Below are 14,491 nucleotides of genomic sequence, written 5' to 3'. Positions count from 1 at the left end.
AAGCTGGGAGCTTGCAGCTTTAGTGGGATCTCCAGTGTTTGTGGTAGGGCCCCAAGTACTTGGGCCATCTGCTGCTGCTTTCTCAGGTGCATTAGAAGGGAGCTGGATCAGAAATAAAGTAACCAGGACTTGAACCGGTGTCCATATGGGATGCTGGCATTGCAGGTGGTGACTATGCCACCTTGCCAGCCTCAATTTATGGCAGATTTTATACCCTTAAAGAATATCGCTTGAAAAAAAGAGGAGATAGAAATTCCACAGCCATTTCTTGACTTTTGGTGTATTTCTGACCTCTTGTACCAATAGATGCTCATGTTTTCAAGTTGTAGGTCATAACTCATTGGTAGTTAATGAAATCAATTACTGGGTCATTCTGACTTAAAAACAGAAACAAAAACTTGAACAGAATAGAAAAATATCGGTATCTGTTGCAAAGAGTAAAAATATTTTATTTTTGCAATGTGAAAAAAGAGTATCACTGGTTTAATAGTACTCAAAAAAAAAGCTGTGAATATTAAAAATTATAACATATACCTTCTCTCATTTAAACTAATAGATCCAATGATGGTATGTTTTACTGCAGAGCTGTTTTTGTGTACTAGTCCTATTCAAATTCATCTTTCCTCATAAGAAAAAGGATTGATGTAGAAATTAAATAAACTGAATTGCTAACTTGCTTGAATGTAATTTTTGTCAGTGAACTAAAATCTTAAGTCACTGATTATTGGAAGAAAAATTCTTTCTTCATCAGCCAGTGTTAAGATTTGTGCTTTTATGTAGTTGCAGGCTAAAAAGTACTTCCTTTTAATTAATGCAGCTCCTTGATTGTCAGGCTGCCTCTCTGCTGTACCCTAACCATGCAGATTTGACAGGTCACATAAGCTTGCTGTTTTTCAGTTTCTTCCTTTTTGAAATAATGGATAGATATGTTTAAATTGCTTAGCTTTCGCTCTACATATGATAGAACAAAATAAATGGTCATACTTATTTTTAAAGTAATCTGTAAAGTTTAAATACAGGCTTTCTAGCAAAATAACTTTTTTCCAACTTTCTTTTACTCCTGTAAAGAGTAGTATATTTTCAAGCTGTTGGAAGAGCAGAAATAGTATTATCCATACTCCTGAAGCTCTCTGTCAGGTAATAAACTTGCTGAGTGAATATTATTTAGTATAGTTTTCCTGCTACACATATAACACCCTTAAAGATTGTTTTTGTAGAGTTAATTTATTAACTTCTAATCTATAGTTATTTAATTTATATTCATAACATCTTAAATACCATTAAAACACTAGATATTTGGCTTTCATCATCTTCATGTCAGTTTTTCCTTAATCCACTTTTTTTCCTCAAGAGAAAAGGGAAATTGAGTATAGTACTCAAAGGTCAAAATTTTATTTATTTTACTGTTGGTATGTACCCTTCATGTGTATTTCAGAGACGTTTTTCAGATAGATAACGTGTATACTCCAAAAAAGGTCATAAAAGATGGAGCTATCCTAACTGATTTAATCAACTTTTCACTGCTGTCATGAGCTGAGGATATGGGTCCTCATGAAAGTCATTTATATAATGCTTTATTCCTATTCTGTAAAGACTCCAAAGACCTCTTTACTGAATAATCCTTGTGTGGTGGCCTGGCTTTATAGTCTTCTCCCCTCCCCTCGCCGCCTTCTTTTTTTCCCTCCCTCCCTCCCTCCCTTTCTCTCTTTCTCTCTTTTTCTTTCTTTCTTTCTCTCTTTCTTCCCCCCTCTCTCTTTCTTTCTTTCTCTCTCTCTCTTCCTTTCCCCTTCTCTCCTTCTCTCCCTCCTTCCACCCCCCTTCTTTCTTTTCAGGGTTTATTTATTTATATGAAAATCAGAGTTACAGAAAGAAGGAGAGACAGAGAGAGATCTTCCATCTTCTGCTTCACTCCCCGGATGGTTACAATGGCCAGGGGTGGGCCAGGCCAGAGCCAGGAGATTCATCTTGGTTTCCCACATAGGTGGCAGGGCTGAAACAGTGGCACCATCTTCTGCTGCTTTTCTCAGGCCATTAGCAGGGAGCCGGATCCAAAATGGATCAGCTGGATTTCCAGTTGGCACCCATTTGGGATGCTGGCATTGCAGGTGGCAGTTTTATGTGCTATGCCACCTGAGTAGAATTTTCTATAGAATTTACTTGCCTCCCGTGATTACCATCTGCCTTTCCTCTTTCATCCTCGTTCAGGAGTCTGCTCCTCACGACCCTGTGACTTGTACCTTGTACTTTGTACTGGGATTCTGATGTTCAGTCATGACTTTTTTTCTCTGCTGCTTTTTTCTCCCTTTTAGGCTTGTAATCTTCCATATAATTAGAATTTGTACCAGTTAAACTTACTGAATATTTCTATAAAAGGCTTTGTTTTGTGTAAGATTATTTGGGAAAAACGAGTAAGATTGGACATAGATACTTGAAGATTTGAGAGTTGAGGTGTATTGCTATACAGTATTTTTTTTTTTAAGAATTATTTTATTTATTTGAAAGACAGAACTACGGAGAGAGGTAGAGACAGAGAGATAGGTCTTCATCCGCTGGTTCACTCCCCACGTGGCCGCAACGGCCGGAGCTGCACTGATCCGCAGCCAGGAGCCAGGAGACTCCTCTGGGTCTCCCATGTGGGTGCAGGGGCCCAAGGACTTGGGCCATCCTCCATTGCCATCCCAGGGCATAGCAGAAAGCTGGATTGGAAGAGGAGCAGCCAGGACTAGAACCGGTGCCCATATGTGATGCTGGCACTTCAGGCCAGGGCTTTAACCCGCTGCAACATAGGGCTGGCCCCAGCGATACAGTATTTTAAAGATGAATTTGAAATAAAACAGTTTATTTAACTTCATTATTTATGATGTGATTGTGTGTGTGTGAAAAATTCCCACCTTCCATTAGGGCTTCTAAACTTCAACACGTTAACACTTTGGGGGTAGGTACTTACTTTTGTGTGGGCTGTTCTGCACATTACAGGGTTATTTGGCAGCATCTCTGGCCTCTCTCCTGTAGTAGCAAATAACATCTTACTTCCTCCCTGGCAGAGAAAACAAAAATATTTCCAGATATTGCTTGTGTCCTGTGAAATCAAAAGCACTCTCAATTAAGAAGCATTGTTTTAAGTGGCAACACTTGTATAGCATTTTATGGATTTTCTTTTCTGAGTCTACAGAAAGAACGTTTTGTCAGGAAATTAACCAGTGCTGACATTCATTACTTTTAGGCTTTGGTAAAATGTGAAAACAAGAAGAATGCTACCCCCAGAAGTAATTTGGAATTCCCTGTTTCAGAGCATAGAAATTCTTCTATCAAAAAAGAACAAAAGGTTTGTCCATTTGATTTTCCAAAATTGATTATTTTTTTTAATATTTACTTATTTATTTGAGAGGCAGAGTTAGAGAGAGAGTGGGAGAGACAAAGAGATCTTCCATCTGCTGGTCCACTCTCCAAATGGCCTCAATGCCAGGGCAGGGCTAGGCTGAAGTTAGGAGCTTCTTCTGGGTCTCCCATGTGGATGCAGTGGCCTAAGTATATTCTGTTGCTTTCCAAGGTGCATTAGAAGGGAGCCAGATCAGAAGTAGAACAGCCTGGACATGAACTGGTGCTCTTATGGATGCCAGTGCTGCAGGTGGTGGCTTTACCCACTGGGCTACAGTGCTGGTCCTCCAAAATCGACCTTTTTTATAGCTTAAATTTATAAACCAAAAAACAGAAATAAAGATATCAAATTCTGATTAGTAATGATCTAGAATTCCAGTTTTGTCTAATTATATCTCATTTATCTTGCCTTTCCTATACGTCTCTTAGCTTGGAATATAACCGTTAGCATTTGGCCAATAGCAGGTTTGACACTTGGCCTAACTCTTCTTGCCTTTCTTTGACCCTTTCTTCTCTCTCTTCAGTCCCAAATTCCTTGTATGAGAATTCCTAACCTGTCTCTGGCCTCTTTAATTTAATTGCTGCCATCACTTGTTACCTTCTGACTTTCCACATCAACAGTAACTAAAATTATTTGTTTATTAGGTTTGCACACGTCAATCATCTAAGAAAACATATTCTTTACGGAGTCAGGCATCCACAATAAGTATAAACTTGGCCACTAAGAAAAAAGAAGGGACACTGCAGAAATTTGGAGACTTCTTACAACATTCTCCAACAATTCTTCAATCAAAAGGTTTGTAGAAAATTAAGTGACCTTTTCTGTTAGATGTGGAGTACTTTCTAGTATCTGATTGGTACAAACCTCAACAATTGTTTTGTGGATATTAGACCCACAAGCAGGCATCATTGTACACTTGGTACAGTGGGAGGTGTGGGGAGCAACCCGGACTAGACTAAGTTACTGGAATTAAGACTTATTCTATGCATCTGCTCTCCCACAATATGGCGCTGGGAGAGGAGAAAACAGCTTCTACGCAGCTGCCTTTTGCCAACTTGAGTGATGACCTCCAGGAGCTGATCCTGCTCCTGATTGGAGGAGAGCAGCGTACTCGGTGTGTGGGCAGCCGAGTTGGGATTGGCGGAAGAGGACTATAAGGGAGGAGAGAGACAGCATGCACCAGGAACATCTAAGGGGAACATCTATCTGAAGGAACACCTGAGCAGCCCCCGAGAGAGCCGGCCGGCGGTGTGCCGCTCCCCTGCGGAAGTGGGGAAAGTGGCCAGGGGGAACCGCCCTTCCACGGAGGTGGAAGGGACAGTAGCCAACCCGGGAAGAACCAGCAGCAAACCCGGGGAGGGCCGAGCAGACGAAAGAACAGCGCAGGGTCTTGTGTCGTTCCTCTGCGAAGAGGGGGAGCGACAGGAGGAAACAGATGAAAGGATGAAATACCTAGGTGTTCGCTGTAATTAACACAGGTAGAGTACCATTGAGGAATGGAGAGTGGTGCTCATGCAATTCCAGGTAGCAGTATGCGTCTGGCATGTAGAATGTTGAGGGAGGGTGGAAGATTAGATTTTTGGGGAGATTACCTGAGTGGCAGCACTAGAATGAGTTGGATACCAGAGGTGGGGAGAATGGGTGGGGAAAATGACTAGAAGCAGGGAACATTTAAATTGAGTGAAATGGTTGTGTAAAAAATATTTTTGAGAAAACTTAATAACAGAGGTTCTCAAACTTTTTTTTTTTTTAATTTTAACTACCACATTTAAGGCAAACATGTAGTATTTGTCTTTCTCTGGCTTATTTTACTCAAAATGATGCCCTCCGGTTACAAGCATTTTGATGCAAATGATAGAATTTAATTTTTATCATAGTTGAATAATATTCTGTTGTATATTTATATTTATGTACCACATTTTCTTTATCCATTCATCTCCTGATGGACACCTTATTTGATTCATATTTTGGCTCTTGTGAATAGTGCTGCTATAAACGTGGTGCAGGTATCTCTTTGATAGAATATGTCATGGCTTTTGGGTGTATACGCAGTGGTAGGATTGCTGGATTGTATGGAAAGTCTGTTTCTAGTTTTTAAAGAAATCTTCATACTGTTTTCCACATTGATTGCACTGATTTTCATTCCCATTAGCAGTGTACAAAGTTCCGTTTTCTTCTTATCCTCACCAGCATTTGTTACTCTGTTTTTTGGATGAAAGCCATGCTTTCAGGCTTTTTTGTTTATTTTTTCAAAATATTTTAAAAATGTGTAGTTTATGTAAGTATAGAAAATATGTATAAGGATATATAGCAAACAAGTATCTAAAAATGGAGAAGTGCTTATTATTTAGATTCTTAAGTATTTTATTTAAGTTATAATGACTGTCTTTTATATGTTAAAAAGACCCATGTTGCTTGCTTGGCTGAGTTCCTTGGTTTTCCTGTTAGCTTACCTAGCATGGATTTCTTTTCTTTCTTTTTCACGCACGTTTAGCAATATAAGGTGTCCCTGTTTGGATTGGACTGCAGTGCAGACATATGTGTTGTGGTGGGTCACTGGGAAACGCAGTGGGAAGGAAGAGCATAGAGCTGGGTTCCTCCTTCAGATTTTGCCGCTCTGGTGACCTCCGCTGTTACCCAGTGTTGCAGCTCTCCCAGCTTCACCTTCTGCCCTTTTCCTGTACATTCAGTCCATGACAGCCAGAGTGATCTTTTCAAATTTTAAGTTAATTTATGTTTTTCCTGTTTAAATCCTTTAAGGATTTTGCATTCCTCTGTGTGACCTGATTGCTGATGCCTTCTCCAAACTCCTAGTGTTCTGTGGATTGCTGTCTAGCCAGCTTTAATCCTGCTAGCCTCTGACAGTGGCTAGACTATACCAGTTTCCTTGAAGTCATTGCCTTCTTTTACATTTTCTTGTTTTTTTTCCCCCCACCTAGGACATATCCTGACATTTCCTGTAGCTGCCTCCTAAAACTTGAGATCTCATACTGATTCTATGAAGAGAGAGACCCCTTCCACTTCCCAGTCACTAACCCTCATCCCTGTCTTCATTTGATCTTCATTACCGAATCCTATTGTTTTCATCTTAGCACTTAATTAAACTATAATTCTTTGTTACTGTCTTATAAGTGCCATAAGAACAAGATGTCTGTCTGGTTCATACCCTTAGCTCTCAGTGTAGTGACTGGCTGGTAATAGTGAAGAGTTTGACTCCAAGGCAAAACCATGCAGGATTTTTTTCAGGCCCTACCATCAACAATTACAAGGACTGCCGGGCCTCAAGGAGTGGAAGCTTCCCTCTTACACTGCACTTGGTGTGCAGTTGATGCATTCTAGTCTCCTGGGCTGGGGGGAGGGATCGTGCTCTTCCACATGTCTGTATCCCTAGCTGTTTGCCTCCATTCAGACCTTGTTTGTTGGGATCTCCAGAGAGATCTTCCTTAGACATCTCAGCCAAAGACCTTATGGAGGAGGGAGGAAAGGAGGATAATCTGAAGCTACTGTTTCCCACTGTGACTTAGTATTTTCCCACTCCTGGCCCCTCCTCTGTACTGTTAGCTGCCCACCCTGAGATCCTTCAAGAGTCTTTCATTTGTGGCTGCCAGGACAGTGAGATGTATGCTGATCCACCTTGACCCTAGGCAGTGCACCATGCCATGCAGGAGTATAGAAGGGGATGGATAGAGTGTGCTTTCTCAGGTGTAGTCTCGTGCTTACACTGCTGCATTAAGTCTTTAAAGGGGTAGAGTGTGACTTTCATTTTGGCTTGTTGCCTTAATTGATTCCTTTGATTGTGGAAGCTCAGTTTACTCAAGTTCACCTCACTTCAGCTCTTGGCAAGTAGACTCTGATTTAAATGTTATTTTATTACTTTTTTTTTTTGAAAAAGTAATGTGGGGCTGGTGTTTGAGTGATTTAAAATGCTGGTTGGGACACCTTTTTTTTCATATCAAAGTGCCTGGGTTTGAGTCCTGTCTCTGTTCCTGATTTCAGCCTTCTACTGGTTGGTAACCAGGATGCAGTGGTGATGGCTCAACTAATTTGGATTCATGCCACCCACATAGGAGACCTGGTTTGAGCTCCCAGCTTCTGGCTTCAGTCCCCCTTGTGGGCATTTGGAGAGTAAACCAACAGATGGCAGCTCTCTCTTGTCTCTTTTTCTTTCTGCCTCTTAAATGAATAAATAAAAATTAAATCTTTAAATGTCGTAAGACTAAAAAAAGATAAAAAGGTATAATAAATGTAATTGATAACATACACATGATTTTCTATCCAGGAATTTTCCCAGATGGAAATAAATTTTCTACTAAAATCAGTGTCTGTAAATTATTTCAAAGATTTATTGATTTATTTGAAAAAGTTACAGAGAGAGAAGGAGAGGCAGAGAGAGATAGAGGTCTTCCATCCTCTGGTTCACTCCCCAGATGGCTGTGACAGCTGGAGCTGTGCAGATCTGGAGGCAGGGGCCCAAGGACTTGGGCCATCTTCTGCTGCTTTCCCAGGCCATATCAGAGAGCTGGATTGGAAGAGGAGCAGCCGGGTCTCGAAACAGCACCCACATGGGATGCTGGCACTTGAGGTCAGGGCGTTAACCTGCTGTGCCATAGTGCCACCCCAAGTATCTGTAAATTAAAAAAAAAAAAGAGGCAAATGTACATAGTAAGACAATTTGAAATTCTTTTTTTCTACTTCCCAGAAGGAATACCTAATAATGTGGTATCTATTTTTGTGTGTGTGTGTGATTTTTTTCTTTTGTTGTTCATGATTTCATGTGTTTTTTAGGCATTTAATTTTTTCTTTGTAAATTTTCTATTAATGTCATTATACTGTGGACATATGCTAGTGCTTTTCTTCGAATTTGTGTATGTTCTTTATTAAGGACTTCAAACTTTTGCAATCAGAAAATTATTTATTTCAGAAATTAACGTTTTTTTTCATAGCAAAGAAGATAATTGAAACAATGAGCTCTTCAAAGCTCTCAAGTGTAGAAGCAAGTAAAGAAAATGTGTCTCGACCCAAACGAGCCAAACGGAAATTATACACAAATGAAATTTCATCTCCTCTTGATATATCTGGCCAAGTGGTAAGCTAGTGTTTCAGCTTTCATCAGTATAAAGTTCTTATTCTTTTTCTCAAGTATTCTTAATGATGTTGGTTTTATTATGATTTGAATTTCTATCCTGTAGATCAAATTTCTTAAAACAACTTATACTTAAGATATACTTTTGGTATGTTACATTCCTATTAATGAGATACAAATACTGCATCGATGTAAACAAGTGTCATACATTTGCATTTGAAAAAAAATCAGAGGGATGTATTTCTGTCAATAGAGTTAGTCTATTTAGTGATTTACTTGCCTCTAACATTAATTTTTCTTGTTATCTTTGTAACAAGGGTTGTACAAATCTGGGCCCAAATGTGCCTGGTAAAAATATGTCGTTGACATTCAGTCATTTCCTCCCACCTTTCCTGTAAGCCTCCCAGGTTCTATTAAGAAGAAATGGTTATTGTCACCCAGACTGTGTGACTCATTCTCACTCAGAACATTCTGTGCTATTAGAGGGAAGGTTCTAATTTTTCTCTCATGCTTGTGTTTGCTCACTGGATGAAAGTAAAGGAAAAAAAACTTCAAAAGGAAGTGGTCCAGAAAAGTCAGGAGAGACCTATCACTATCAGATATGAAATTGACACTTGAAAGCAAGTGGCAAAGAATTAGGATCAATTAGGACATGCGCTTAGTACTATTCTGTTATTTACCATCTATCTGATTAGTATATAACTTCCTTTCTTGGCTGAAGATTATTTCTTAGTAGCAGAATAATGTGCTTTGTAAGTTATATACTTGTTGCCAAGATGGAACATCCATTCCTTAAAAATTATTCAAGACACTTGTCTACAATTATTTTAATAATTATTTCAAGCTATAGTCTGGAATTTAATACAGATTATAGGTTTTTTTTTTAATACTAGAATTGTGTAGTGTTGAGAATCTTTTACAAAATCTATTACTTCTTTAGGTTTGTATTTTTATAGAAGATGATATACCTACAATCTCAGGACAAAAATACCCTAATATAGTTGATATGTCAGTGATTAAGTATGGGAACCTATCATCTATTTTAAACCAGCTTTCTTTTTGATTTTCACTTACAATTTTTGAAACTGTAAAATTGTCAATTTCAGATTTTAATGGACCAGAAAGTGAAGGAAAGTGATCATCAGATTCTGAAGCGAAGACTTCGAGCAAAAACAGCCAAATAAATCACTTATGGGGAATGTTTTAATATATAACTTTAATATTCATAATCATTGTAACTTGCATCCTGACTTTTTAAAGATAACTGTATATTATGATTTATTAAATACCTCTGTATAGAGATTGCTGTTTTATATATAGTGTAATTTTAACTCAATAAAGAAAGTAAGTTAACAGTCAGTTTCTTGTGTACTTTTTAAGCCTTTTTAATAACAGCTCTTTCCAGATGGTCTTTATTTCCCTGTTATCTCAGGCTTTTTAACAGTGAAGATCCTAGGAAGGATACTGTTATTGTTTATTTCTCTACACATGATGTCATAGGTCAGTTTTTTGGTTTTCTTGTATTTAATCTGTATTAACAGTTTCTTCCTGGGGCTGGCGCTGTGGTGTAGTGAGTAAAGCCGCCGCCTGCAGTTCTGGCATCTCATATGGGCACTGGTTCAAGTCCTGGCTGTTTCACTTCCGATCCAGCTCTCTGCTATGGCCTGGGAAAGCAATAGAAGATGGCCCGCCGGCGCCGCGGCTCACTAGGCTAATCCTCCGCCTAGCGGCGCCGGCACACCGGGTTCTAGTCCCGGTCGGGGCGCCGGATTCTGTCCCGGTTGCCCCTCTTCCAGGCCGGCCCTCTGCTGTGGCCAGGGAGTGCAGTGGAGGATGGCCCAGGTGCTTGGGCCCTGCACCCCATGGGAGACCAGGAAAAGCACCTGGCTCCTGGCTCCTGCCATCGGATCAGCGCGGTGCGCCGGCCGCAGCGCGCCAGCCGCGGCGGCCATTGGAGGGTGAACCAACGGCAAAGGAAGACCTTTCTCTCTGTCTCTCTCTCTCACTGTCCACTCTGCCTGTCAAAAAATAAAAAAAAAATTAAAAAAAAAAAAAAAAAAAAAAAAAAGAAGATGGCCCAAGTCCTTGGGCCTCTGCACTCAATGAGAGACCTGGAAGAAGCTCCTCACTTCTGGTTTCGGGTCAACACAGCTCTGGCCACTGTGGCCAGTTCGGGAGTGTACCATCAGATGGAAGACAGACTCTGTGTAACTCTGATTTTCAAATAAATAAATAAATCTTTAAAAAAAAAAAAAAGAATTTCTTCTCACCGTATCTGTTAGGCTGTGAATATGATTTTTTTAAAGAAAGATTTATTTATTTTATTTGGAGGCAGAATTACAGGGCAAGGGAGAGAGAAATCAAGATCTTCTATCCACTCCTTCTCTCCCCAGATTGCTCCAACAACCCAAGCTGGGCCAGGCAGAAGCTAGGAACCAGGAGTTTAACCCAAATCTTCCTCATCGGTAGCATCTGCTGCTTGGAACTTGGGCATCTTCGGCTTCTTGTCCAGGAACTTTAGCAGGGAGCAGGATCCGAAGTAGAGTAGCCAGTACTTGAACTGGTACCCATGTGGGATGCCAGCTTTGTACATGGTGGCTTAATCTGATAAGCCACGATGCTGGCCCCCTATACAATTGATTTTATATATCTGTTTTTATTACAATTAGGATTTAGGGAATAAGCATGTATAAATCTTCTGTTTACCAAACCGTGTATATAAATTATTGAGAAAAGATAACATGTCTTTATTTTTATTTATAACTTTATAGAGCTGACTTTCTGACTTTTCTAGGGTGCAAAAGATTAAAACAAGATTAGAATCAGAGAGATAACATCTAGAAAAGATACGGAATTTTAGACTTGGAAGGACCTTAGAAATCAATTTTCTTCATTTTTACATATGAGAATCCCAAGTCTCAGAAAGTTTGCTTACATCTGTAAGGTCATATAGCTTAGATGCATTGAGCTAAAAGTACTTCTTTTAGTGTTGCTTACTCTGTTACAGTGATGACCTTGAATAAACAAGAAAGTTGTCTTTAGTGTTTAACATTTATGTTTGGTAAAATTTTCAGTCTTACAATTCTGTGATCAATAATCACAGCATTTTTATGTTCATTTGTGGTAATGCGTAGAGTGTCCAAAAGAAAAAAAATGAGTTGTCTAAGATGCATGTTCCCAGCTGAGGTTGAACCAGGCAACACTGTGCCCTGTTTCGGCTCTCATACTGTAAGTTTTCCATATTCCAGAATACAGCATCCCATATGGGCGCCGGTTCGAGACCTGGCTGCTCCTGATCCAGCTCTGCTGGCCTGGGAAAGCAGTAGAAGATGGCCCAAGTCCTTGAGCCCCTGCACCCATGTGGGAGACCTCTCTCTCTGTCTCTACCTGTCTGTAACTCTGTCTTTCAAATAAAATGAATCTTTAAAAAAAAAAAAAAAAAAAAGATTGAAGAAAAGCCGGCACTGCGGCTCACTAGGCTAATCCTCCGCCTTGCGGCGCCAGCACACCGGGTTCTAGTCCCGGTCGGAGTGCCGGATTCTGTCCCGGTTGCCCCTCTTCCAGGCCAGCTCTCTGCTGTGGCCAGGGAGTGCAGTGGAGGATGGCCCAATTACTTGGGCCCTGCACCCCATGGGAGACCAGGATAAGTACCTGGCTCCTGCCATGGGATCAGTGCGGTGTGCCGGCCACAGCGCACTGGCCGCGGTGGCCATTGGAGGGTGAACCAACAGCAAAAGGAAGACCTTTCTCTCTGTCTCTCTCTCTCACTGTCCACTCTGCCTGTCAAAAAATAAAAAAGATAAAAAAAGATTGAAGAAAAAAAATGAAGCAGCCTCAATGTCTTGTAAAATGATATCAATTAATCAACTGGAGATCCAAAAACGAAAGGAAAACAGGACTGGAAATATATATTTGAAGAAATAGTGGTCCAATAGTTTTCAACTTCTATCAGGAAATAATTGATTTAGAAACTCTGCAAATCCCAGTAAGGATAAATCCAGATAAAACTGCAGCTAGAACAATCATTGTCAAATCTCTCAAAACCAAATACAGAGAAAATTTTGAGAGTAGTAAAAAATATAATACATTGCTTACAAGCTACTAAATAGACATATTTGCATTATGTTTTTAAGATAAAGGACTTGATGCAGTCATATTTCACTTAACAGCAGGCACACATTCTTAGAAAGAATGTCATTAGGCAACTTCATCATTTTCAGAACATAGGTATACTTAAACTTAGATGGTGTAGGTCAATCACTCCTCATGGCCTCTTGGTGCAGTCAAGAGGAGGTATGAAAACACAAGATAGATGAGGCTGCTGCAAGGCATAATACTGCATACTGTTTTGTAGTTAACTTTTTCTAAGATTTGTTTATTTGAAAGGGAGAGTTAGAGGAGAGATTTTCCATCCATTGGTTCACTCCCAAATGGCTTCAATGGCTGCGGCTGCACTGGGCTGAAGCCAGGAGCCAGGAACTTCTTTCAGGTCTCCTACATGTGTGCAGGGGCCCAAGCACTTTGGCCATCTTCCACTGCTTTCCCAGGCACATTAGAAGGGAGCCGGCTTGGAATTGGAGCAGCCAGGAACTGAACTGGCACCTGTATAGGATGCTGGCACTGCAGGCAGTGGCTTAACCCGTTATATGAGAATGCCGGCCGTTATGGTTAACTTTTTTAATAAAGGAAGGATACACTCTAAAATGAGTAAAAAATCAGTCCTATCAAGAATGTACTGTGCATAATTGTATGTGCTATACTTTTATATCATTGATAATAGGTTTGTTTATATCAACATCCCCGCAAACAAGTAATGCATTGCACTACAACATTTCAGTGGCTATAGGCAATAGGAAGTTTTCAACTGTTAAAATCTTGTGGGACTACCACTAAAGTCATACATAGAGGCAAGTCCTTTGCCCATTTACAAATTGTGTTGCTTTTTTCTCTGATTTGTAAGAGTTCTATATATTCTGAATGAGTTCTTTGTTATATTTATAAATGTTGCAAATATTAATCCCTCTGATTTGCCTTTTCACTATTTTAATGGTATATATTTTGTACAACTTTTCAGGTTGTTCGCAGTGAGAGGGTGTTAGGATTATTTAGGTGAATATCACCAGGAATAGAACTTGGTTTCCTTTTTTTTTTTTTTTTAAGATTTATTTATTTATTTGAAAAAGTTACACAGAGAGAGGAGAAGCTGAAAGAGAGAGAGGTCTTCCATCCGCTGGTTCACTCCCCAGTTGGCTGCAACAGTCAGAGCTGTGCTGGGCTGAAGCCAGGAGCTTATTCTGGCTCTGCCACATGGGTGCAGGGGCTCAAAGACTTGGGCCATCTTCTACTGCTTTCCCAGGCCACAGCAGAGAGCTGGATCAGAAGTGGAGCAGCCAAGACTAACCAGCGCTCATATGGGATGCTGGCACTGTAGATGGCAGCCTTACCCACTACTCTACAGTGCTGGCTTCTCGGTTTTCTTTTACATATCGATGGTATGTTTTATACCAGCAATCATTTATCTTGATGAACATTGCACCATTACCAAATGGATACTGGTTTGAGAGACTTTAAAAAAAAAAAAGCAGCCAGTTTCAATCTGTTTTTCTTCATTTGAGTATCTTCTATAATATGGAAAAAATAATACAAAGAATTTTTTCATGAAACTTTTTCATGAAAACTTGTATAATTGTATATATGTCTTGATTCCTTTTCCCATCAATATTATGAGTTTGGAAAGTGATATTGAATATAATCAAATTCAAAAAACAGAAAACCACAGCTGATAGAAGAGAGAGCTGGGAAAGAAGCAGGTTCTGGCAAAGGAAGTTCTGATTGAAGAGAAGATGGAGAGGAAGACTGAGTGGGCACCCTAGGTGTTCCTGAGCTCCCTGCTCTTGATTGAGTACTGACCCTTATGGGAAGAAGCAATGCCCACCATAGCAGGTTCTTGAGAAAAGTCAATGAAAAAATAAGTAGGTAATTGTAGACACATAAGATACCAAAAACTAGGTTGAAATTATGAAATTACT

General features: G+C 39.9%; 1 protein-coding gene across 4 annotated transcripts in view; it reads left to right on the top strand.

Moving 5' to 3' along the window:
* Positions 1-9,821, top strand: part of KIF20B (kinesin family member 20B) — a 67,927-nt gene extending 58,106 nt beyond the window's left edge. For all 4 annotated transcript variants that reach the window (XM_008270183.5, XM_008270181.5, XM_089314788.1 and 1 more), the window contains exons 29-32: positions 3,224-3,325; positions 4,024-4,174; positions 8,323-8,465; positions 9,569-9,821. In XM_008270183.5, coding sequence (XP_008268405.3) covers positions 3,224-3,325; positions 4,024-4,174; positions 8,323-8,465; positions 9,569-9,646 — 474 coding nt within the window. In that variant the 3' untranslated portion in view covers positions 9,647-9,821. The remainder of the gene's footprint in view (positions 1-3,223; positions 3,326-4,023; positions 4,175-8,322; positions 8,466-9,568) is intronic.
* The last annotated feature ends 4,670 nt before the right edge of the window (positions 9,822-14,491 follow it).

This window comes from Oryctolagus cuniculus, chromosome 15 (assembly GCF_051225735.1).
Source record: "Oryctolagus cuniculus isolate XC-2025 breed Fujian yellow rabbit chromosome 15, ASM5122573v1, whole genome shotgun sequence".
NCBI lineage: Eukaryota > Metazoa > Chordata > Mammalia > Lagomorpha > Leporidae > Oryctolagus > Oryctolagus cuniculus.
Note: the sequence above shows the minus strand (reverse complement) of the source record. Positions and strands in the feature narration are given on the sequence as shown.